Raw genomic sequence first — 25,212 nt, forward strand, 5'->3', positions numbered from 1 at the left:
CCTCAATTCTCATTTTCTGGCCTTGTTCACACCCTTTTATTTCCGAAGCCGGAAGTCAGCCTGTTTGTGGGCTTCCTCCCCCATTAATCTGAGGTCCTTTTTGAAAGCCAGTTGTCTGCCTTGCCCACTTTGTCGCTGATGCTTTTCTTCTTGATCCCTGAGCTCCCCATCTTGAAACTGATCTTTTTCCGGTTTTCAGAGAAACAAAACTCATTTCTGCCACAGGGCGTGCTATTCCCTCTGCCTGCAGCTCTCCATCCCCGCCCCATCTACATGATCTTCCCCGCAAAGGCCTCTTTCCACCTCTGGTTAGACAAGCTCGCTCCCCTGTATTTTGTGACCCTTGATTCAATTTTACGTTGTTTTATTGACTTTCTTTTTCCTTGATTGCCACGTATCCCTTTTTGGTTTCATGAAAGCAGTGGCATGGTATGACTCATTAACAACAGGATCCTCTCTATGTATTTAGCCATACATATTAATTACTCGCTGGGTAAGTGGATGGATGGATGAAAGGATGGATGGACTTGAAGTCTGTCAGTTGAATTCTTAACAAATGCAATGTACCATTGTCTTTTCAAGTTGTTCCACTCAGCCGGCTCCTGCAAATTCTCTTCTTCAGGAATCCAGTAAAGCCACATCTACCCCTCATGCTGCAATCCAAACTCCAGTCATTCTTTTAATGAAATCTGGGATATTAAAAGCTGACTCTGATTGGCTCCCCTCCTGAAATATATGAACTATATATTTTCTTTTGTAAAAATATATTATACTTATTTGAGAGAGATCGACAGCTTGAGAAAGAGAGTGAGCACGAGTGAAGGGGAGGACAGAGGGAGAGGGAGAAGCGGGCTCCCCACTAGAGGGGAGCTCGACATGAGCCTTGATTCCAGGATCCTGGGATCATGACCTGAGCTGAAGGCAGATGCTTAACCGACTGAGCCACCCGGGTGCCCCTATATTTTCTTTTCTTCTCTCTCTCTCTTTTTTTAAGATTTTATTTATTTGTCAGAGAGAGAGTGAGAGTGTGACCACAAGTAGAGAGAGCAACAGGCAGCAGAAGAAGCAGGCTGCTTGCTGAGTAAGGAGCCTGATGCGGGACTTGATCCTAAGACCCTGGGATCATGACCTGAGCTGAAGGCAGAGGCTTAACGACTGAGCCACGCAGGCACCCCGATCCCATATTTTCTTAATAACCTTGGAGTGTATGTACATTGTTTCCAGTTGGATCCCTTATCCAAACTTCATCTAAGCTATAATTTTTAAAAAGACTTTAATTATAAGAAAGGCCATTTTTTCCCATAATAATGGCAACAAACACATTTCAGAAAATGCGGGAGTTTAATGAAGCAAATATGAATCCTGCATAATTTATCCACCCTGGGTTAAATACTATAGAACAGTAGAGCTATTTTATCTTTTTTCCATCCATGGCTTGTCCTACACTTTCCACCACCTTGTGTGTATGTGTGCATACATGTGTAAATATCCTGAATTTTAAAATTTTAAAAATATCCCCATGTCATTATAAAGACTTTCAAAGACTGTTTCATTGCATGATCCCAAGTTCCCTTTTTGAGAATCACTGTTGAGTGCCAACATGGTGCTAGGCACTGGCGTATGTATTATATACTGCTTTAAATATTTCTTGCTTACTGAGCCAGGAAAGATGATACAAATAGTGTCTTCCCTCAGGTAGTGATGTTTCTCAGTGGCTATGGTAGGCTGTAGGAGCAAGAGGTAGAACTGTAGAATAGTTTGAATTTGGGGCAAATGTGAAAGACCGGATCCGCAACAAATATACTCAGTTCAAACACCTACTGCATTGAGCACACAGCTGTCTTAAGTAAATAGGTTCCTACTAGACCTCTAGAACGGTGAACTGAGAAAACCTCAGCCGACCTTCTTCTCTGGATTCCTAGCTCAGAATAACTTCTGTTTGCATTCTTTTCTAGAGTGACCGTCTTCTCATCAAGGGCGGTAGAATTGTCAACGATGATCAGTCCTTTTATGCTGATATTTACATGGAAGATGGCTTAATAAAGTAAGTATGTAGAACCTTATCTTTATCTTTTTGTACTTCCTCTCTTCATCAGAGGCTCAGAAAGAAGCTTGCTTCTTTTTTGCTTCCTAGACCTTTGATCCTTTGTGTTTCATTTTTTCTTCTCCTTAAAAATGAGTCTTTTTTTGAGAGAGATAGAAAGAGAGGGTGTGCAGGGGGAAGGGCAGAGAAAGAGAGAGAGACTCCTCAAGCAGACTCTCCACTGAGCATGAAACCGATATGGGGCTCCATCTCTGGACCCTGAGATCATGACCTGAGCTGAAACCAAGAGTTGGACGCTCGACTGACTGAGCCACCCAGGCGCCCCAAAGTGAATCTTTATTTGAACCCTTCATTCTGGGTGCCCATAATCCCTTAAAATGGGAGCTCGCCTTAATTTATATGGGTCTTGTGAATGAAGTGAGAAATTTGAATTTGATCCAACCAAATGATGCTGCGGGCTCCCTTGTGTGAACTATATTGACGGGCACTCTCTGCATCTTAGGTGGAAGGTGTGACTGTTGTCCTTAAGTTGATTGAAAAAATGTGCACAAAATGACAGCACCCTAGAAATATCAGGCCTTGTGCAGTTGCTGTCAAAGGAGTTCAAGTGAAGATAAATGCCCAGAAAGGAGAAATCCCTCCAGAGGATGGTATGGGGCTGGAAAGGGCATTTGAACCGAGCTATGACTCAGGCAGAACCTGGGTGGGCTGAGCACAGATGGGACATACACCTCAGACAAGACTTTCAAATAGGTGCTTCAGGGATGTACACTTACCTTACACAAAACGATTTGTTACTGGGTGCCTGTAAGTGGTGCAGCCGGGTTCCCTTTCTGTGTAGGCTCCCTCCGGAGTGACCTGTAAAAGAGATATGGTCTGTACATAGCCTTTCATCGCAGACAACGAGACAGGCCCCCACCCTGAGAAGATTTTGGAAAAGATCAGTGTATGCAGTGCATCTAGCAGCCATCCCGGGCCTTGTTACATTTTATTTTTATATTTGTAAACTCGTGTAAGGTTCTGGCCATAGTGGATCTCTTCCTTATCTTTGAAGCCCTGGCTTAGATAGAACTTTTTGTAGGTGGCTGTTCCTTGTCAGCCCCCAAATCTAGGCTGGTTTCCCTTCTATGAGCCTTCAAAATCCCTTGTGCTCTTCTCAGTCAGCAGCGGTTCTGACACTGTTGAGCACTCTGAAGGCAAGCACCCTGTCTTGTTCAGCTCCGTATCTGAGCACGTCACCCAGTCCTTGGCACGGAGAGACTTTTATAAGAGCTACCTTTTAGTGACAGTGAAGCCTGTGCCAGCGGCAGTTAAATGTTTTACCTGCCTCATTTCCTTTAATCCGCCAGCAATCCCACGAAGCAAGTGTGATTACTACCTTTTTCTCAGATGAGGAGAAAGAGGAGCACAGGGAGGAAGTAACTTGGTAACGATCAACATATTAATCAAGTACATTGAATGAATGAATGAATGAATGAACTTGCATGAATGAAGATATTCTTGTTTAGTCGCCTTACCTACAGGAACACTGTTGGAAAAATGGAAACAGTAGGCAAGCAAACCAACATGAAACAAGAATTTCTTCAAAAGATAAGCCCCAAATGATCTTATATTTTTCTCTTACTAAGGAATTATGGTGTATCGTCAGCTCTCTTTGGAGATGGCAAGTTCCCTCATTTAGAGATTCTTAGAGATGGAAAAAAGGTAGTACCTAATACTTCTTCCTCATTTCAGAGCCCATGATGGGTATCCCTAATTGATCACAGCACTTTACACAGTTGAGCCTTAAACGCAGGCTCAGAATCCATCTTCATGCCATGAGCCAGGCATCTACTACTAGAGATGCCGTCTCTTCTAGAAGAGAGGGGAAGGCCGCTTGCCAAGGAGTTACGGAAGGGATGTAACCATCAGATATGTGTGTGTCGGTGGTAGAGCGAAGGGTGGGTCTTCATCCAGTCCTGACATTAGGAAATCACAGAGTGTGAAAACAGAAAGAATTCCCTCCAGTGGTTACATGGCTGTTTGTCTGTCTGTGGATGTTTATAGAATGCCTGCTATTTGGAAAGTGGTTGCCCAAGGCACAGGACCCACACTATGTCACATGCTTTGGTGGCTGTCCTTGGGACCTACATCGCCTCTCCAGGACCTCACAGTCTCTGAGGGGGACTGAGATAGCTGTATTTATTCAAGGGACGTGACATGACCAGATACGGTCAGTAACCACGGTTGAAGTGGTGGAGTAGATGAGATTCAAGATGGGAAGAGGGTACTGTGTGGGATTAGCATGTTTATTAATTACCATAGCTGACGCTTACAGAATTTTCCTGTGCCCAGCAGTGTTCTGTGGGCTTCATGCATAGTAACACTTAACTTACACCCCAAACCTTTTGGAGGAAACATTTTTATTACATTTTACAGAGGAAGGAATTAAGACACAGTGAGGTTAAGCAACTTGGCCAAGGTCATAAAGCCAGTAATTAGCAGAGCCAGGATCGTGAACGCACATAGTCTCCTCTAGGGCAGATCTGCTCTTAATTATTAGACCTGGCTGTCAGTTGGGCTTTGACCAAAGAGGGGAGATGGAAGCCAAGCCTTCACTTGAGGATTCATGTGACCTTGAGTGGCTCCGTGGAGAAAAATGGGGAAGGCGTTTCTGTTTCAGACATGGTATTCCACTCGTTTTCAAGATGGTGGAAACACACAAGCAGTCACACACACATGGGCTGGGTAACTACCTCTTCATAGCCTTGGTTCTCCATCTGCTTCTGAGGAAGATCAGGGAGGGAGAAGAATGGGAATATAGGGGCCAGTATCTGGACTCTAATCGAGGTACAGTCAGAGGCTGTATTTTTTCCTTGGTGTGTTTTGAATTGTGGTGGCTCTGGAATGGCCTGGGGCGAGGGTGGGGGGGATGTGGTGAAGTTAACCTCTTAGGGATGTCAGGAATACTTTATTTTAGTTGCAGAGCTTATTATACTTTGGAAGGCCACTGGTGGACTTCTTAACTGTTCCAAGAGGAAGTCTGTCTGGGCTGGCTGCCAGGGAATGTGTTCGTGCCACTGGTAGTGGGGTACAGGTCTTCCCGACTTAGGACATGTTTAGTCATAATGTTGAGGCTTGTGACTTTTAAGTCTCCCTAGAATTAACTGGCCATTTAAGCCAAAGGTGTGAAGTCACCTGTAAACCAAGCAACATCAGGCAGTCCATGAGGTAACATTTGGCCAGGAGCAGTTGTCTTTGTCACTTGTCTGGGGTAGGCAGTGTGTCTCTGGAGTGCTCATCAGCTTCCTCCCTACCCGGTCCCCTTTCTTCCTTACGGGGATGCGCCACAGCTTCCTGGGCAAAGGTGTGTCTGTTACAGGTGGTCACCCTCACCTCTTGCTTCTTGATGCTTCTGCTAAGATGTCCACCGCTGGGTGTGTCCATCTTTGGCTTCTGCCTTTGGATCTGCCTTTGGCTGTGATTTATAGATAAGTTATCAGGGAAGGGTGGAATTGGGAGCCAATGTACAAAATGACTCCAGCAGATCCCTCTTGTGAGGAACACAGATGCTCTCGCTAAAGAGGGTAGCTAAGTTCACATACGTAGTCTCTAGAAGATTCATTACTTTCTTCAGTCTCTCCTAGTGGTTCATTATTTTACATTCTCTTAATCCTTTTCCAAATGTTACTTTCCACCCTTCCCTAAGATAAAGAACAAAATGAAAGGGATGCCAAAAACACCTATTCTTTAAAAAAAAATTTCTAATGCACCTATATTGTAGACATTGTCCAACCCACAGGATTATAGTGTGAAGCCAGGACCCATGGTTCCACCCAGCAGCAGATTAGCTCATTTTGCATCTATAAAAGTTGTTTTCTGGGTGTACACCTGTCTTCATTTGTTTCTTGATTGTTCGGCTTGCCAATCACTTGCAAAGACCACTCCGATCAATACAAGTTGCCATGTCTCAACTTTTTATAATCCTATGTTTGTCTTCAAAGTGGCTCTTTTAAATGATCAGTTGCTTTCCTGTGTCACCAGGCAAATTGGAGACAATCTGATTGTCCCTGGAGGAGTGAAGACCATCGAAGCCAATGGGAAGATGGTGATCCCTGGAGGCATCGATGTCCACACTCACTTCCAGATGCCGTACAAGGGAATGACCACCGTGGACGACTTCTTCCAAGGGACTAAGGCTGCCTTAGCGGGGGGCACCACCATGATCAGTGAGTCACCCGGCCCTACACATTCCTGGTCCCAATAAGTGACTCTTTCACTGACGGGTTAACCCCGTGCTCTCTGGTGGTAGCTTGCACATGTCTGTCAGTTTGGTGTACAGATCTTCTGCCTGATGGGATCTGAGGAAAGCAGGTGGTAGTGAGGAGCCTGGCAACTCCCTGAAGTTGCCTAGAGGAGATTCATGGGGCTCAAGGCCAGGAAAACAGCTGTCCCCTCTTGTCCACCTGAGAGCATGGCTGGGTGTGTGGCGGGTGGGGATCTGCAGTCATCTCCGGGCCGGACACTAGGAAAAGTGTGGAGATGGGCTACATGTTATTTTAGCATTTCCAGTTCGGGCCCAAGGTAGGAAGGGGCAGAGGGTGCAGGCAGAGCTGTGTGGATGGGGCTTAGCCTCCCTGAGAGGGAAGGGTAATGGGGACCTGCAGTGCTTGAGAAACTCATGGGCTTTGGTGGCATTGACTGTTACCTGCTCTACCCTGTCTCTTGACCAGTTCCTAGCTGAAGATGAGGCAAGTGGTGGGGGAGGTTCCCCCCCCCTTTTTTTTCTGTTTTCTTTCTTTCTTCCCTCCTTCCCTCCTTCTTTCCTTCCTTCCTTCCTCTTTCTCTCTCTCTTCCTCTCTCTCTTTTTTTTCCTGGGAACTATTGCAATTCCAGAGAAACCTAGGGAGTTGCATGCCACTGGATTATGGAACAGATAGCATTCCAGGGCAGTCCTTCCTGTTCCAAAGGAATCCCAGGGAACTGGGTCCCCTCCCAGTCCCAGGCCTAAACTTGGTCAGCAAGAGCACTGTTTATTTTACCACTATCTATACCCATCCAAGAACACAGAATGGCTGAGCTGTGGAGTGGCTCATTGTTTTCTGCCTCCTTTGTGACTGGAGCTTTAGCAAGGTTGGTTCCCAGCAGGTTGGGTGTGGAAGCTCAGGAAAATTGCACAAAGGCTATAAAAGGTGCAATTTAGGGAGACCGAAGCTTTTCTCCAATTGAAGGGAGGAAGCCAGCTGACCTCTCAGCAGCTGCCTGCCCACCAAAGCCCTGATGCCGGTCCAGACGTCAGGGATGCGGCTCCTGGCATCTGCTTTCTGATAAGCGCATGTGGGCAGCCTGTGGTAGGAGGCTGAGGAAGTGAGTGATCCTGGTTTGGCTTTCTGTCTTCCAGGCAGGGAGCTGGGCCTGTTCAGTGTCCAGGGAGTGTGTATTGTGCATGGTCTTCTAGGTTAGGGAAGGAGCTAGAGGGAAGCCAGAGCTTCAGGGGACGTGAGAAAACCATACTAAGAAACCCAAAGCTGTACGTGTCCTTCCTAGATAATCCAAGCCCCTGGATAGGCAGCCAGAGAAGAAAACCCATAAAGTCCACGTCCCTGTTATAGTCTGGCTATAGTTTCCTTCCTATGAAGCAGAAACAGGATTAAAATAGACGTAATGTGTCTTAGTGGTGTTTTAGTATATCATTTCACAAATAATCCTGGCATGGATGTCTTTCCGTTTACCTATTTTCATTCGACTACAGCATTTAAAATGGGTGCCTAATCATCCATTTTATGAAGATGTATTTATTATGTGGCCAAACTTCTCTACCGTTGAAGACTTTGATGGTTTCCAGTTTTTCACCTAAATAAATATGTAGATAATGTTTGTAGTGGCAAGCATCTTCAGCACCCACATTTTGCAAACAGCATGTTTATTTCCTTGGGAATAAGTCTTAGACACAGGCATAATCATCGAATTAAGGTATGAAAAATATCAAGATTTTTGATGTGTGTTTCACAGTTTTTCTTAGGGAAGTTGTATCAATTTGCATGTCCCCTCACCTGTCCAAGGGAGGTATGGGGGTGGCCCTTTAGTCTTAGCCTTCCCAATTGTAAATGTCATTATTTTGAATAGTGCTATCCACGGTTGCAGGTGCTGCAGGAGTAGATTTGGGCCTTAAAAGAAAAAAAATATATAATTTATTTATTTTTTTATTTGACAGACAGAAATCACAAGTAGGCAGAGAGAGAGAGAGAGAGAGAGAGAGGAGGAAGCAGGCTCGCTGCTGAGTGGAGAGCCCGACTCGGGGCTCGATCCCAGGACCCTGGGATCATGACCTGAGCCGAAGGCAGAGGCTTTAAACCACTGAGCCACCCAGGTGCCCCAGAAAACATATATTTTTTTAGGATTGTATTTATTCTAGAGAGATAGAGAGCAGGGGGAGAGGGACAGAAGAGAGGGACAGTCTCTGCCCTGATCTCGCTGCAGACCCCAAGATCGTGACTTGAGCCACAACCGAGAGTTGGACACTTAACTCACTGAGCCACTCAGGTGCCCCACGTAAAGATACTCTTGATAAAAAGTTTACATGGAAATGAGATCTGTGGGCTGAGCATCAGGTTTGTGACACTGGCCCTTCGCTATGGCAGGAAGCACGAGGACGTCAGTGTCCTGTAATCTGACGTCACTTTAATTACCCTCTTTCCAACTTAGAGGGGAGTCTGACTTGCTTCCCGTAATACTGGCAATAATGGCACATAGTAGGCACACATTGACATCATGGGGCACTTACTGTGTGCCAGGCATCAGGTGAGAATCTTTTCGTGCATTTTGCCATTTAGTCACAAATATTAGTAATATTAATAATAATATTAGTAACAATAATATATAATTACTACTACTAATAATATTAGTAATTTAGTAACAAAATTAGAAGCAAGGAACTATGACATTCCACCCTCTATCCCACTGAGTACTGATGTCAAGGATGAGAAAATAGGTTTAGAGAAGCTAGTAGTTTGTCCATGAACAACATGGCTAAGTGACAGTTAAATGATCAGCAATCTGGAAACTGCCAGAGAACACTTTCTAGGGTGAATTCCATGCTCAGGAAATAGTGGCTTCTCAGTGTTAGCTAAACAAGCGGGAGCAGGCCTGTGCAGGGGGGGAGCAGAGGCGGTGTCAGTGACTTCCCCATCTGGGGCCTCTGTCGTTCAGTTGACCACGTGGTGCCGGAGCCCGAGGCCAGCCTCACGGAGGCTTACGAGAAGTGGCGAGAGTGGGCGGATGGGAAGAGCTGCTGCGACTATGCCTTGCATGTAGACATCACCCACTGGAACGACAGCGTCAAGCAGGAGGTGCAGAACCTCATCAAGGACAAAGGTGAGCCCCCGTGTGCCTGCCTCCCTTCTCCCTGCTCAGAGCCTGGAACCTTAAGGGGTACCGCTGCGTTCCAGGCACTCGGTCTGGGTGGATGCCATCTCACTCCTTTCGGGACCCACATACTAGGGGATGATTATCCTCAGGCTGCAGGTGGAGAGCCTGAGGTTCAGAATAAGTGGCCTGGGATCACAGAGCTAGTTAGCAATAAAAGTATCCAAAGTTTGTGCCCTTCAGCTCATGCAACACTGCCCATTTGACAGAGGAAGAAACTGAGGCCAGGAGAGGTTAACATCTTATGGAAAGTCACACAGTCCATCTTATGGAAAGTCACATTATACTTATACGAGATTAGGAATTTTTAGCCTTTGTAACTTATGCTCCAAAGATCAAACCATTACGTTCACAAGGCAACGGCATTTGTGGGAGCAAAGACGTGTTCTTACTCAGGCTTCGGGCTTAGGACATGGAAACGTGGGTGTCCTCTCAGTGAATCCATGATTTAGGTTTCCCTGGTCTTCTTAGATTCTTCTGTTCTCTACTTCCTTCTACCTTTCGATCGTAAGATATTTTGCCTACCCGCAGTCTCCCCCATACATACACACAGACACACTGTGTGCTTGGCATCATTATGGGGCCTGCGGATTTAGGGAAGTGTAAGGTATGGTCACTGCTGAACGTCCCAGGCAAAAGGAAGCAGACAAGTGAAGGGCAACAGGATAAATGCCACAGGGTGCAGAATATCATTGTAATAGTAATAGCATTACATAATTTCATTACAATCACGGTCCTGATACTAACATACCAACATGCATTGTTACAACACTAACCTAATAAGACTCTTCTTGGTGAGCCGCCTTGGTGCAGCTGCTGGAGGGCAGTGGCGAAGAGTGGGCTCTGGGTTGCAGGGGACAGGACGGGCTCCCAGAGGATGAGTTTTCTGTTCCATGTCCCTCCTCAACTGATGAGCTCTGCCCAGACTCTCCTGATGCAGGATGTGAGATTACAACCCCCTCCTTTCTTGTGATTCCTTTCACACTGGGCGTCTCAACTGGGGTAGAAAATGGAACAGCTTTACCACTTCCCTTCCAAAGGGCCCGGGTCATTCCACAGATGACGCAGAGGCTTATGGGAAGGGTAGTGTTGGGAAAAGCTGCCCCGAGCTGAACCACTCTGGGTAGGGAACTTCTCACATTACAACCCGCTTTTGGCCTGGAACGCTGTGGGCTGAGATGGCCCTAATGGTTGGAGACCAAAATTATCCTCCTTTCCTCAGAATGACTCCCTGTTCCCCAGCCCCACCTATTTATATAAATTGCTACACTAATAGTCTCTTTTGGGGTGAAAAGTTAAATTGCCCTTTCCCTATAGCCCTTACAGCTCATACACGGCACACCTTGACTTCTGTCCCTTAGCTGCTGCCATCCTTTTAATAAAAAAAAGCCAGCAACCCGAGGACATGGTCTCCATCCTAGATGAAGCTCCCTGAACCCCCTCCCCCCAGGCTCTAGTGTAGAGTAGGCATCCCTTAACTGGCTAAATAAACCCATCCCAGGAGCTCCATTAATGAAGCTCAAATACGGTGGCTGGTTTGGTGCAGAGACTTCAGTATCTGTTGTCTCATTTGACGTTTCCAACTGCCTCACGAAGCAAGCTCTTGTCATTTTTCCATTTTATAGGTGAGGAGACCAAGAGGTGAGGTATTCCGAGCTCACTGAACTAGTATGGTTGCTGTCCCCGATTCTCGGCAGTGTGTACTGCCTCGAGCAATGGCAAAGCTTATTGACCCTCTGGGCTGGGGAACGGGTCGGGGGAGGCAGACAGAGACACCTCAGAGCTCATTCTGCTCATTCACGTAGGCATGGCTGCTTTTGCACGTGAGGAGAGAACGGAGAATGGGAAGCATCTGCTTTATGTTAGACAGGCTCCTGTAATGCACTGGGACCCCTCGGGCGACGGGAGCAAAGGAAGGAGAGTGGTCGTGCTAATATTGTCCTCTTCCTGTTTCCCCTCCCTTCCCTCTCTTGCAGGGGTTAACTCCTTCATGGTTTACATGGCCTATAAGGACTTGTATCAAGTGTCCAACACAGAGGTAACAAGCCATTGCTGTGTGGTTTGGGGTATCTGGATGGGTTTTCCATTGCTGCCGATGACCTTGGCTCTTGGAGCATGACTCACTGTGGTTGCTGTGGGAGGCTACTGGGCCCGAGTGCTTCTTAAAGCCCTCAAGGTCTATGCTGTGTTTTAAATAAGGGAGCAGGCAGTGTGCCCATGGCAAGGCGGATCGGGAGCTAGAATTTCCATTGGCAGCAACTTTCTCAAAAGGACAAGAGGAAAGGCACGCCAAACTCCATGTAGCTCACAAGCCCTAAACCCTGCATGAGCTCGGTGGAGTTTGAGGTGTTCTGCCTCGCAGCATTAAGGAGGGCCTTCTGCTGTTTGGGGTAGCAGCTTGCTTCTGACTCTCCCCGAGGCAGTCTCGTGGCATGTGCTGGTTTGAGATGATTCTCATGTTTTCAGAGGAAATGCGAAGAACAAATTCCCATCCCTCCCGGTCAGGAGGTTGGGGGAGGTCTACCTTGAAAGGTTAGGGAATCGGGGAGGCAGCTTTCCCTTGAGCTGCTGGCCTGGCTGTAGCAGCTCTCGGGAGCACTTGTTGAGAAGGACTGTGAAGGCCTGTCTCAGTCAAACAGGATCGAATAGCATTAAAAACGTGCTGTGCTCGAGGCACAGCAGAAGGCTCTATGGGACTTTGTTGTACGTCTGCCCTGTCCCCTGAGGAGACACGATGTGTTGTTTATAGAGACAGTTTCCTAGAGTTCCTGTGGACTCGCACTCTGGCCGTGGGTGTTTTAGCCTGTGTTTTCTGCCCTAATCCCTGATTTCCTCCCTCATTTGTTTTACCGTGGCCCTTGTGATGGACCCCTGCGTGGAGTTGCTGAAAGACTCAGTGGCTTATGAAAGTGACAGCAACTCCTTTCTCTTTCAGCTCTACGAGATCTTCACCTGTCTGGGCGAGCTGGGGGCCATTGCGCAGGTTCACGCCGAGAATGGGGATATCATTGCCCAGGTAAGGCCGCGCGGCTCCCCAGGGTGTGCTCTCTGCATGGGCTTGGGTCTCGGGCCCGTCTCTTCCCTTGTTACTTCAGTATTACGTGAGCTCTTAACAGGCGTGAGGCTCCATCCTGAACCCTGTGCTAAAAACAGGACCTCCATTAAAGAACACACCAGGCTAGGAGGAGGCAGTGAAGGCAAGCGAGGGAGAAAGCTGAGGACGCTGCAAAAAGGGGGGCTGTCTGGCCATTCTCGGGGATCAGAACAGGCATGCCAGAAGAGGTTTTCAAATTGGGCCAGTTAGTGGGAGAACATTGCTGATTCTCCTTGTAAAGTGAGTCCAAGCTATGGGACAGTCTCTGTCCTAGAGAAAAACCCTAAAATAGCACTTCTCAGAAATCTGTTCCAGGACTGTGGAGCACACAGCTTTAGGTAATAAAGAACATGGGTCTTGTGGGGATCAGACGCCCCACTGGTTTCCTAGAAGTTGTGCTGAGAAACCTGAGGCAAGAGTGAGGAAAGCGAGGCCCCAAGGCCCAAAGCGATCGTTTATGAGGAAGCAGAAGTCACTCTCTCCATCTCCTGGGTCGCTTAATGGGCTGGATGCACAGATGGGTCTTAGCCAGTCTGTTTATCTCAAAAGCATTCAATATTGGCCTCCACTAGGAGGAGGCCGCCAGAAGAGAGGGGGCCCTCTTGGTTCATTTAATAACATTCGTAGAAAAACCATTCTGCATTCTTTCAAAGAGTATCTCCTGAGTGCTTTGTGCCGGGCACAAGGTTACTGAGGTGAGCCCAAACAGATGCACTCCGTAGCTCACTAGTCCTTGGACTGTGCCTTCGTTTTAGAAGTCGTCGAGGACTTGGGGGATGTGGTCAGCCAGGTGTGGGAACCGTGGGGCCGGCCCTCATCCCAGACCCGTGAGCTCCTAACGGGAGCTGCCACGTGGTGAACACCTACTGCCGTGTGCCGGGCACTCGTATGTGCTCTAGTGAACTGTCCCTCCCGCTTCAGCTGGCCCTTCAAAGATGGCTACCAAGTTCTGTGGAGGAGGATATGGGACTCAGAAGGATTTGGTCACCAGCCCAGGATCACAGTCAGTAACGGGGAGAAGAATATCTTAGCTCTGAGGTGGGGTGACCTCCCCAAAGCTGGTGTGTCCCGGGCCTCTTGCCCCACCAGTCCTGCTGCAGGCCCCCCAGAGACACAGCATGTCCCGGCCGTGCAGGACTTCAGCTGTTAGGATTTCAGATTCTGGATGTTATCTCACCAGCGGAGGAGGGGAGCTACATGTGTAATTTCCTCTTACTGACCAAATTAATTAATCAGACCCCTGACAGATTTCTCCCACGTTCCCCCACACACTCAGAGATAATGAAATCATTTTCCGAAGAGGGTCCAGTGCTCACGGCAGACATCCCCGTGGTGGTAGAGCCGTCACTCCTCTTGTTCTGCATTTTTGGCACAGCTGCCAGAGGACCCGGCCCTCACATGCCCTAGAAACCAAACTCTCTGCTCCTCCCACCAAGCCCGTGTGGGGGCAGATGGGCTCTGATGCTAAGCCCCCTTTCCGGCTTCCTCTGGTGACTCCTTAACACCGAACTGTCCTTGGTTACCCCCCATCCCCTCTCTTCTCTACCTTGTGAAGGCTCCGTTCTCAGTCAGGGAAGGTTTCTTGTGTGTGCTTATTACATTCAGATTGAGCTGAAAGATTTTGTCACATTGTCTAAATGAAGGCAGCTGCTGTTTTCAGAGTTGATGGATGCAGAAGTCACCAAGGAGCAAGAAGAAGTCTCTCTCTCAGGGGTATGCTCCATGAACATTATCAAATCAAAAGTTTCAAGCCAGCAGGACCATCTGAGAGGGTAGCATCTTTAGCCATTCATCTAATAGGGTTTGTAGAGCACCTACTATGTGCCAGGGCTTCGAGAGGGAAGATGAATAAAACAGGGTTCCTTTCCTCGTGGAGCAAACCAAAATTGTGCCATGCCCCTAACTGGGATGTAATTACAGCAACGGTCAGGGCCTCATGGTGCTCATGGCCCCCGCACCCAGGTAAGGGAGCTTTGAAGGGTCTTGTGTGCCCTTCTTAACCTTTGACCCTAGGGACACCTTGGCTTTTAGAATGGGACCTCCCAGCATGAGCAGTGCCTTGAAGTCCCCCGCAGAGCTTCAGGATTCCTAGGATTCTCCTGGTTCCGGAGGTTCTGATGTAGGAGGTCGGTCATAAACGGCAGGCACGCCATGTGACTCTGCTGGGAAACCATGACTTGAGCAAGCTCCCTCCTGCTCATGGTGCCCGTGCTCTTGAACAAGAGAGACGTGACAGTGTCAGATGAGACAGAAGAGGCTTTGTAGTTGGACACCTCGACCTTCCTGTGACTTCAAGAGGCAACGCAGAGTGGAGACTCTCCAGAGTTCAGAAGAAATTGTGTTCAGTCCAAGTTTCGAGAAATGGAACAGTAAGAATGAAAAGTGAAGTTCTTTTGCTGCAAAACTCAGCCTTTGACCTTTTCTCTAATCCTGCTGTAGAGCTGGAGACGGAGATCATTTCACTTCTCACAGTCGCTGAGAGTGTATGCATCTTTCTTCCCACACCTCTAAAATGATATATATTATTAAAAACAAAACCAAACAAACAAACAACAAAAACAGAATAGTTCTTTCGCAGGGAGAAGGACTCCTGTCCTTTCTCCACTTCTCATAGTTCCAAGGTGCACAAGGCTTTGTTCAGGTTCCGCTCTCTCCCTCATCTCCCCCGCCGCAGTGCACACGTTCGTTGGCACTGATCTTCGTACTTGGAGACTGAAGGCCAGCAAAACCGCACAAATGGCGGCTGAGGATTCCTGCCAGTCCCAATTAGCCCATGCATGTGCTCATTGCCCAGCCACCTGCTCCTTCCAGAAAGCTGGCCGCAAGTCTGAGGAATTTAGCCATCAGCTGTGAGGGGGTAGGCCGTTTTGTCACAAAACAGACTAATTAAATAGAATCTACTTCTCCGCCATCTTGACTCCTCCCCCCGACTAATTAAATAGAATCTGACCACAAGACTGAGTCAGGTAATGCTGTTCGGAGACATCATTTTGTCTGGTTAAATTCTGAGTCCTTTTGTTTCGGGCATACATCTAAACGACAAGAAAGCCCAAGGACTTTGTTAAAGCGCAGATTCCTAGAATTTCTCCTCTCCATCCTGATTTGGAGAAGGCCAGACAGCCACATGGCTGCAAAAGCGAGCCGGGGTTTCCTGATGTAAGGAGGCGGGGGGCAACTGGACTGTTGCAAAACAGCAGGAGACACTAAGGAATAAGTGAGCTGGTGTGACTTTTGATGTATATTGGCGAAAAAATTCTGGTACTCTAAGACTGCCGTCCTTTTAATGAAGAAAAAAGCCACCACTCCGAAACGTTTTTTTTCTCCTCTTAGTTAAGACTTGACCCTATTTTACAATTCCAGATGGAATCTTAACAAATGTATTCAACACACACATTTTATTCTCTTTTCCCCTTGATCACTTTTCCTCACATTAAAAGATAGCAGCGTGGTTTTCCACACCTCAGTGGAGCTCTTGTCTCTTTCTCTTTTCTCATTGTAGGAGCAAACCCGGATGTTGGAAATGGGGATCACTGGCCCAGAAGGCCATGTGCTGAGCAGACCAGAGGAGGTGAGTTGTGGGGATCTGGGGACTGGAGTGGGGAACAGGACAGCGGTGGAGGTGCTCTGTCCTTCCAGCATCTTCTGGGAGACTCGTGTGACTCCAGTCCCCAGCAGCCCAGCGTATGGCCCACTGCTCATTTGTCCTCTGGAGAGTTTGTGTTCCGCCTGCCTTCCCAGGCACCTGCTTACATGGTGTAGAACAAACCTTGAGGAAAAGTGAGTAGAGTCTGTGAGGACCAGACAGCGATATTGGAACATTTGTTCCAAAGGCCACACGTCTGATGGACCAACTCAAGGGACTCAGCAAAGTAGAAGGCAACATAAGGAAAATGCTTACTTGTGGCCTCTCATCTCTTTAAAGAGGACACAGGGTAGAGGATCCTCCACACTGATTCAGCTGGCGAGGTAACACCTAAATCCTTTCTTAATCAGTGTCCATCTCAAAGACATTTCCATTTCCTCCCTTATTCCATGTTATGTTCTGAGTCCTGCCAAATAAAATACCGGCCACAGGCGCAGTAGGTGGAGTGGGTGTTTCATAGACTTGATGTCTATCGATTGGTTGTACAGTGATGATGGTGTCCGGGTATGGGAGTTTCCCACGTGTAAGATGAATGATGAATAGAGCCTGCTTAGCAGCTACGAGGGACTGAAAGATAATCAGTGGCTGACTGCATGTGTTTGGGATGTCGGTGGCTTTAGCTGCTGGCATAGGGCACAGAGTGTGGACTTGGCTGCCCGTATGGCCAAGAGCACACTGGCTATGGGAGGCCAGCCCTGGAGTGGCACCCAGACTGCATTTGGGGCCATTTGTGTGAGTGGCCTGAGCCTGGCTCCTGCTCTCCAGTCCCCAGCCCTCCATTCTGCGGAAGGAAGCAAGAGTCAGAATCAGAAAGAGCGTATTCCTGTTGCCTATCTCTTTTAGAGGCTTTTTAAAAATTAAAGGGTAATGCACCTACAGACAAACATCCCTATCATAAACATTCAAGGAATTTTTTCGAGCTGAATACAGGTGTGTCACTCGTGCCCCGCTGGAGAAGCAGAACTGTCAGCATTCCCGAAACTCCTCTGCGTCTGATGACATTGTTGTTCCCAGTTGAAATCATTTGTCATTATTTCCCAGCATTCGAGAAAGGTTTGTCCCCTGAATACTAGGCCCTTTCTATGAAATGCGAGCCCACACCTGGCGCTGTGCTGATTACCTTAGCTGTCCTTGCTGCTGCTCAGGGCAGTTGGCATTATTGTTGGGTGAAGAAGCAAGAGCTCAAGAGGTTAAGCCCCTGGCTCTTCCCACGTGAAGGACTGGAAAGCTGTTTCCGCGGTGTGAGTGGGCCAGGGTGACCAGCACTGTTTGTGAAACAGTTCCTAAATGCTGGTCCCTGTAGAGATTTGCTGGCAAGATGGATTTCTGTAGCAGCAGCCAGGGGATTTCTGAGCAAAGTCTATTTTTGTTCTTTGGTTTGTTTTTCCAACCCCTCCCCACCCCACTCCTCCTGTTCCCGTCTCCTTTTTAGTAAAAAGATTCTCAGCTGTAGATCCGGACAACCCTGGAAGCCCTTTTGGGTGAAGCTGGAGGGTGATGTCACCTTCCAAAGATAGTCATGTTGTCAAGGTGCTGAAGAACCCGAAGTGCTGCTGGCGGGGGCCTGGGGTCCGAGGGGTCAGGACTGAGGCTGTGGGGAGTGCAGGGGCAGCGCAGGTGTGAGGAAGGAGGGAAAGGCAGAAGAGGAGCAGCCCCTCTTCTTTTCAGAGCACACCCCACTACCATCTCCAGTGATGCTGTGCGGAGAGAGCTGAACCTGAGCTGTGCTCCTGAGGTCCGGGTGCTTCAGGAAGGCGGCAGATCTCACCTGGGGTCGGGGGCTCTGGGGGCTTGTCCCCTTGGAACCACATGCAGCTTGGGGGATGCTCGCAGGCAGGACCTGCCAAGTTCTAGAGTCTGTCTGCTGAACCACACCCACCAAGAGCAGTGGCTGGTTTGCGTTATGAAAACACCGGGTATCTGCAAGCTCTTTTTGGTATTTTTTAAAGTGTTGGGCTGCATAGGCGGCTGACCAGAATGTCCTATCCATCCAAAATGGATCCGTTGCTGATTGAATGGGAGAATGCTGGTATCCCCGGTTTGGGCTGAATCGGACTTCTGTGGGCTTTGGGCAGTGACACAGGCTCTCCCACACTGGTCAGGAGCTAAGATCAACAATAAGACCAATAGCCAGCCTGCCAGGCGCACTTGCCTTATCCCAGGGGTGGGCCAGTTGCCTTAAAGGATAAGCTCTTAGATCCTCACAGCCCTGTGGCTGGGTCCTATTACTGTCCCCATTTCAGACAGGAAACTGAGGCTTTGGGAGGTAATGTACTGTACTTGAGGTCACCCAGCTTCTCCAGCAGGACCAGAACTCAGAACCAGGCCATTTGAAAGAGCCTGAACTCTAAAGACCCTGCCTTGTTAGTAAGTAAAGGGAAACTCATTGTTTCTTACTGAATAAATTCAATCACGTTCGTTAACATGTTGGAACAAGTAGATTCTACTTTAGGGTGGGATGGAAGAAATTGAGAAGAAGAGAAGTCTCTGCTGAAAAGCCTGGGAATTATTTTCTTCTTTAAGATTTTGTTTATTTATTTTAAAGACAGAGAGAAAGAGAGAGAACACAAGTGGGGGAAAGGACAGAGGGAGAGGAGGGAGAATTTCAAGCGGAATCCACGCTAAGCGTGCAGAGCCTGACGATCCCACGACCCTGAGATCATGACCTGAGCCAAAATCAAGAGTCAGATACCTAACTGACCGAGGCACCCAGGGCCCTGGAAACCTGGGGATTATCAGTGTAACGAATGCCTGCTGGAGTTGCCACCACGGACCACCTGTGGCTGCAGGAAAGGCTTTGATGTCTGCTTACCTTTACTGGTCCTTGTTTCCATACTGGTGCTGGGATGCTGTTTTGCCAGAGAATGTGTCTGGGAAAACTGGAGAGCAAAGGCTTCCATCACATGCAGCCACTGGGATGGACACAGGGAAAGGAGGGAAGCAGCTAGGGAGGTGAGGGTGAGACTTTGAGAAGCCACGGGGAGTGCCATAACGGGGACGTGGTGGGTCAGGGGCCACCAAGTGCAGATCGTCTGGGTTTTCAGCTCTGTCCTGTATCTTCAGCCTGCAGAGGTAGGGAGTGGCAGCTGAGAAGCTCGTCCTTCTCTTGACTCCCGGGACTTCTTTTTGCAGCTGGAAGCCGAGGCTGTATTCCGTGCCATCACCATTGCGAGCCAAACCAACTGTCCACTCTACGTCACGAAGGTCATGAGCAAGAGCGCGGCGGACCTGATCTCTCAAGCTAGGAAAAAAGGTGATGGGTGCTCCCAAGAGCTCAGCACCAGCCATGTGGCTCCTTCCCCCTCTGGCTGTCCTGTAGAAATGGTGCCTCTTTTGCTCCTTGCCTGGCTTTCTGGGAAGCCCTTCTTCCATGTTAGCACAGGAGATCCTCTTGGCATCCTGTGTGGATGGCAGGACCCTGGCATTTCTCCTGCTTGGCAGGAAGGGTGGGTGGTTTGTCCCGGATGGCACAGCTTCGGTCAGTGTTTTGAGGCATCTTTTTCCTCCTTTTGGTCCTTCGCTGTCATTTCACATTATCTGAGTCTTATAAATGGACATTCTAGTCAAGATTATAGTGGGTGCAGAAGTCAAAGATCCAACTCAAATGGACTTAAATAAATATAAATTATGGGTTAAATGTGTTTTAGGCATAGCTGGATCAAGGTGCTATGATGTTGGAGCTCTATCACTCCTGATCCTTTCTTGTCCTTGCTTTCCTCTCTTTTGGCTTTCAGGGTGCACGGTGACAAGAATAAAGGCTAAGAGGCTTTATGTTGCCCTCAGCATTTGATGGGAGGTGGGCATAATGAGGAAGTAGAGTACATCTTTTCCACTGGTTCCAGCAGAAGCACCCAGGAGGGCTTTCATTGCCTCGGCTTGGTCATGGCCCCTCCCTGAACCAGTGTGTCTGCTCTGGGGATGCTGGAATTGACAGGCCAGGGTAGTAGAGGGCAGCGTGCAGGGGTGGGGTCCCACCACCTGAGCCATACAGGTTAGCACAGGTTATTTCAGAAAAGGGGGTGAAGGGGGCCTCTAAAGCATGACTAGTGGCACAGCCTTCACGCCCCAGGGCTTTGTCCCCACCGCCGTCTGACTTGTACTGTTTTCCTCCATGACTGTTAACTTGGGCTGCATTTGCTCTTCTGGGGCCAAGTGGAAGTTTACTCTCATTTCAGAGCTTTCTCTTCCGCTTTTTGTTCTTGTCTTCAGTGGCACACTAATGGGCTCTTTTGTGATCAGCGTGTGGTTGAGAACCTGGAGGTTTGGGGCCCTGTGTTTAGTTGGGAGAGAGGTTTTCCTAGGCCTGTGGGTGTAGTCGTTACCTCTGTGCCGGTGGGCATTCTGTGGGAGGCTCAGGCGGCTAAAAATAGTCCCACTGACTGACTCTGATGGCTGGGTGTTGGGCTGCCTGCCTTCTGGCAAAGGGCACCCTTTTCTTCTGGGAGGGGATTCTTCCTAATTGTCTAGACAGGCTTTGTAGCTGGCACGTTCTGGAACATCTCCTGCCTTACCCTGCTCACAGTAAACCTGATGTTTTCTTTCTCGGCTTTTAAATCTCTCAGCGTGACATGGTGTGCCTGCTCTACTGGGTATGAGTCATTGGGTGAGAGCCAGAGAAGTAGCCCAATTTTCCTTACCCATTCTTGGAGAAAGGAAAAAGAAAAGAAAACCCTAAAACCAAGAAAGCAAGCAAGCAAAATGCATGGGGAAGCCTCCCACCCGCTCCCCAAGACCACCTGCCGCACTTGCTCTGGTGCCTTCTGTTCATGGCTCCATCCTTCCTCAGGACCATTCTCAGGATGACCCGAGGGTCTCAAGGACAGAGCGCTCTATGCTGGGTCTTATTTTAGACTCCTGGAGAAGGATGCCTTGTCTTTCGCCTCCTGGCTCATGATTGTGGGCAAAAAGAGCTAGCACAGCGGTTTCTCCAGGATGCAGGGAGGCTGGGGGGCCTTGTATCAGGGCTGCGACCCTGACTCCTGACATGGGAGCCAGGAGACGTCTCGGGACCTGTCATTCTCAGAAGAGTACTCAGAGCAGGGAGGGAGGGTGGCGGGCTTCACTCTCCCATCCTGACCTGAAGCCCCGTGCTCACTCACCGAGTGTTCTTCGGCCACTCTGCACGGTGGCTCAGAATTAATATTGGGGAGCCGCCGTTTAACGAGGACCTACTGTTTGCCCCGCACTGAGATGAATACTTCAAATTTATTGTTATGTTGAATTGTCAAGGAGTCTTGGAAATAGACATTATCCCCATTTTTCAGATGAGGAAATTAAAGCACAATGTGTCAGGGTCTCCCAGCCAGGGGAGCTGCTGTTCAAACCCAGCTACAGTTACAATTTTTATTTATTTTATTTTGCTTATTCTACTCTTCCACCTAAAGATAGTCCAAAGGGAGGGTTCTTCCACTTTTTTTTTTTTTTTAAGATTTTAAGATTTTATTTATTTATTTGTGTGTGTGAGAGAGAGAAAGAGAGCATGAGCGGGGAGGAAAGGGAGAAGCAGACTGCCCGCTGAACAGAAAGCCAGACATGGGGCTCGATCCCAGGACCCTGGGATCCTGACCTGAGCTGAAGGCAGATGCTTAACTGGCTGAGCCACCCAGGCATCTCAGAGTTCTTCCACTTTCAAGATTGTATTTCTCTTAATAATACCCGAGGCTTGCCATGACCTCCATTTCTTTCTTTGTGGTCCTGTATGATTTAGTTGGGTAAATTGTTTTAGAGAGCCCTTGAAATTCTCATTAGTCTTGTACAGATCCTTTTCCCCATCCTTCCAAAGAATAAGGCTGTCATATAGGAATCATTGCCATTGATTCCTTCTTTTGCCCATGGCAGACATCACAAACTAGTTTTGAGTCTTGCAGTGAAACCAAAAGCATATTTAGAATTCTTCTGACAAAGGATTCCAGGCAACCAAAAACCAATAGATTGGAGTTTAAGGAAGGCATGACCTATTTATCATTTTGGCCATAGAGCCTTCCTACACTTTGACATTGGGGGGAACTTGAACATGGAAAATGTTAAGACTGTAGTTAGAGAAGTCCAGGGCTTTATGGGTCATCTTTCGCCCAAGATTCTGGTGTAGAAAAACTTGGTACCAACCAGCCTTCTATGAGACAGCATTTACCTTCTCTTTCTCTGTCCCTTTTTCTTTAAGAAGCTCAATTTAGATCAGTTTATTTCCTAGTATCCCTCCTCCTCGCTGCTTGGTTTGGGCGTATAAACTCCGAATTGCAGACACAGGTCCAAGAAGAGAGCCTCATCTTTGATGTGTCCCAGGTTACTGGTACTTTCGAGCAGATCACTCCTTCTAGGTTATGGAAAAACAAGCATGGTGGAAAGACCATGAGAGCCTCTTTTCCAAGGGAGCAGACTTACTTCATTGAACCAGAGCCTATCATTGCAACAAGAAGGGTCTAGCAGTTCCCAGGCGTGCTGGGGCTTTGGGACTGTATTGTGGGAAGGAGTAGCAAGGAAATCATAATCACTGAGCATCTCTTGTATGCCAGACACTTTGTATGTGCCTGATCCCTTCATTTTCAGGATCCTGAGAAGTAGACATGGTCTTATTTCATCTGTTCCAGGAGAGACCTAGTCCACATTTTAATATTTACTAAATGTCAGTGAATCTTAGAATCAGTATACATTTTTTGTTTTGCCTCAAATCTTAATTTGCCTCAAACTGGGGCTTAAAGCTGCATCTTATAACTGATGGCTTCTTGTGACCTAGGGGATCTGACATTGTTCATGTTTAGCGGATAGAACAGCAGAGGCTTAGAAAAGGTGGGTCCATGGACTTGACCCCAGGCCTGGCTGACTTCAAAGCCACAAGCCTTGAGGAGGAAGGCTAGGGGCTGTGATAACCTGAGTCAGGCCCGAAGCAGCACAGACGCCTGTTTCCTATAACCATCGCCTACAACAACCCATCGCCTGTTTCCTACCCTTGCAGGAAACGTGGTCTTTGGTGAGCCCATCACTGCCAGCCTTGGCACAGATGGGACGCATTACTGGAGCAAGAATTGGGCTAAGGCAGCTGCCTTTGTGACATCCCCGCCTCTGAGCCCTGATCCGACCACTCCTGATTATATCAACTCCTTGCTGGCCAGGTGGGTATGGGGATGAAAAGTGGCATGATCCCGTGGAAACCTCATGGGACCCAGGGTGGGGGATGAGGGCGGAAGCAGCCCATCCACAGCTAGACTCGAGTCCGCAGTGAGGAGAACCACGTGGAGAACAGGCTCTCCCCGCTCATAGTTTGCACATTACTAACAATAACCATGTTAGTAATGACTACTGTAGTTAACACATGTCACGTGCCCAGCACTGTGGTGAGATGACACACAGAATCTCATTGATCCTCATGACAACTATATGAGTGAGGGACTGTCGTCTCCATTTTACAGGTTAAGCAAGAGAGGGTCAGATCATGTAGGGCCTAATGTTGAACAGCACCTAACTGAAATTAAAGGGAGACTCATTGGTAGCTGCCCACCCCTGGCCAGGGCATATAGGGTTAGTCCCATTACTCATTTGGGTCCCTTTTATTTTGTTACCCAGAGGTGACCTCACCCCACCCCCTCATTTTCCCGATGGGCTAACTGTAAGCCCCAGGGAGGGAAAGAACTCACTTACACTCACGCAGCTGGTAAGTACACAAAAGATCCTAAACTCAAGTCTTGGCATCCCAAATGCTGATCTTAGATGCTCGCTGCTTGTCCCTGGTGGCCTCTGTGCCACCTCTCCAGTTTACATGGAGCTCTCTTCCTTTGCCAGTGGAGACCTGCAGCTCTCTGGGAGTGCCCACTGCACCTTCAGCACTGCCCAGAAGGCGATTGGGAAGGACAACTTCACAGCCATCCCCGAGGGCACCAATGGCGTGGAAGAGCGGATGTCTGTCATCTGGGACAAGGCTGTGGTAAGGATCAAGGTCATGGATGGGGGCCAGGTTCAGATCAGACCCTCTTGCCACTGCGTCTTTGTAGGTGAGCCCTCACACCTGCCGAGATGTTTCTGGAACTGCATGTCTCAAGCGGTTTAGGAATGTCACTTCTAGGGGGATGAACCTTGAGACTGTGAGGAGACCTTCTTCTCCAGACTGTTAGGAACTAGGAACCACGCATTCAGACCCTTCAACTGATGGTGTGAATGATCTGTACTTAAGAGTGAATTAAAATTCTTTTCTGGAGAGCGTTATCACGTCTTCTGAAAGGGCTGGATAGAACCCCTTGAAATGGTAAGCAAGTGGTGTTTGCCTAAGAGACTGAAGTCAGCTTGCTCATCGTGGATGCCCTTCCCTGAGTGTGTGGTCATCCAGGTGTACAAGTGGTTGTTGACCAGTGTCTTCTAATGGTGGGCCTGGTTTTATTTTAATAACATGACAGAAGCTGACAAAAGAAATAGCCATGCAAATGAAGCCTGTCCAAAGGTTTTAGTAAAAATAATAGTTAACTTATTAGTAAGTTGATCACTTCCTTCTCTCTCTCTCTCTTTTTTTTTTTTTACCATTTTTTTCAAAGAACTTATTTTTTTTTTTAAAGATTTTATTTATTTGACAGACAGAAATCACAAGTAGGCAGAGAGGCAGGCACAGAGAGAGGGAGAGGCAGGCTCCCTGCCGAGCAGAGAGCCCGAAGCGGGGCTCGATCCCAGGACCCTGGGATCATGACCTGAGCCGAAGGCAGAGGCCTTAACCCACTGAGCCACCCAGGCACCCCAAATTCTTTTTTTCCTTATCCAGGCTTTTTGTTCTGTAAAGAGGGAAAGTATAAATATTTTTGTCTCCTCTCTCACATACTTAAGTTTTGTTTTTTCTTCAACACTGTATATGTGTGCGTGTGTGTGTGTGTGTATGAATGAATGTATATAGTAGGTACACTCTGGAATTGTTGAAAATAAGATATATATATTTTCTAATTACCCATATGAATCATTCTCATTAAAAGAGCACTTGGAAAGGAGAGAAAAGCACAAACACGAAAAGACAAAAATCCATCATAATTTGATAACCCAGGATTAAATAACCAT

At 48.0% G+C, this 25,212-nt stretch overlaps 1 protein-coding gene across 2 annotated transcripts in view; it reads left to right on the forward strand.

Moving 5' to 3' along the window:
• Window positions 1-25,212, forward strand: part of DPYSL3 (dihydropyrimidinase like 3) — a 112,956-nt gene that overhangs the window by 78,624 nt on the left and 9,120 nt on the right. For both annotated transcript variants that reach the window (XM_046000202.1, XM_046000203.1), the window contains exons 2-10: window positions 1,956-2,044; window positions 6,068-6,252; window positions 9,233-9,397; window positions 11,425-11,486; window positions 12,384-12,464; window positions 16,042-16,110; window positions 19,318-19,438; window positions 23,138-23,294; window positions 23,962-24,103. In XM_046000202.1, the coding sequence (XP_045856158.1) occupies window positions 1,956-2,044; window positions 6,068-6,252; window positions 9,233-9,397; window positions 11,425-11,486; window positions 12,384-12,464; window positions 16,042-16,110; window positions 19,318-19,438; window positions 23,138-23,294; window positions 23,962-24,103 (1,071 nt within the window). The remainder of the gene's footprint in view (window positions 1-1,955; window positions 2,045-6,067; window positions 6,253-9,232; window positions 9,398-11,424; window positions 11,487-12,383; window positions 12,465-16,041; window positions 16,111-19,317; window positions 19,439-23,137; window positions 23,295-23,961; window positions 24,104-25,212) is intronic.

This window comes from Meles meles, chromosome 3 (assembly GCF_922984935.1).
Source record: "Meles meles chromosome 3, mMelMel3.1 paternal haplotype, whole genome shotgun sequence".
NCBI lineage: Eukaryota > Metazoa > Chordata > Mammalia > Carnivora > Mustelidae > Meles > Meles meles.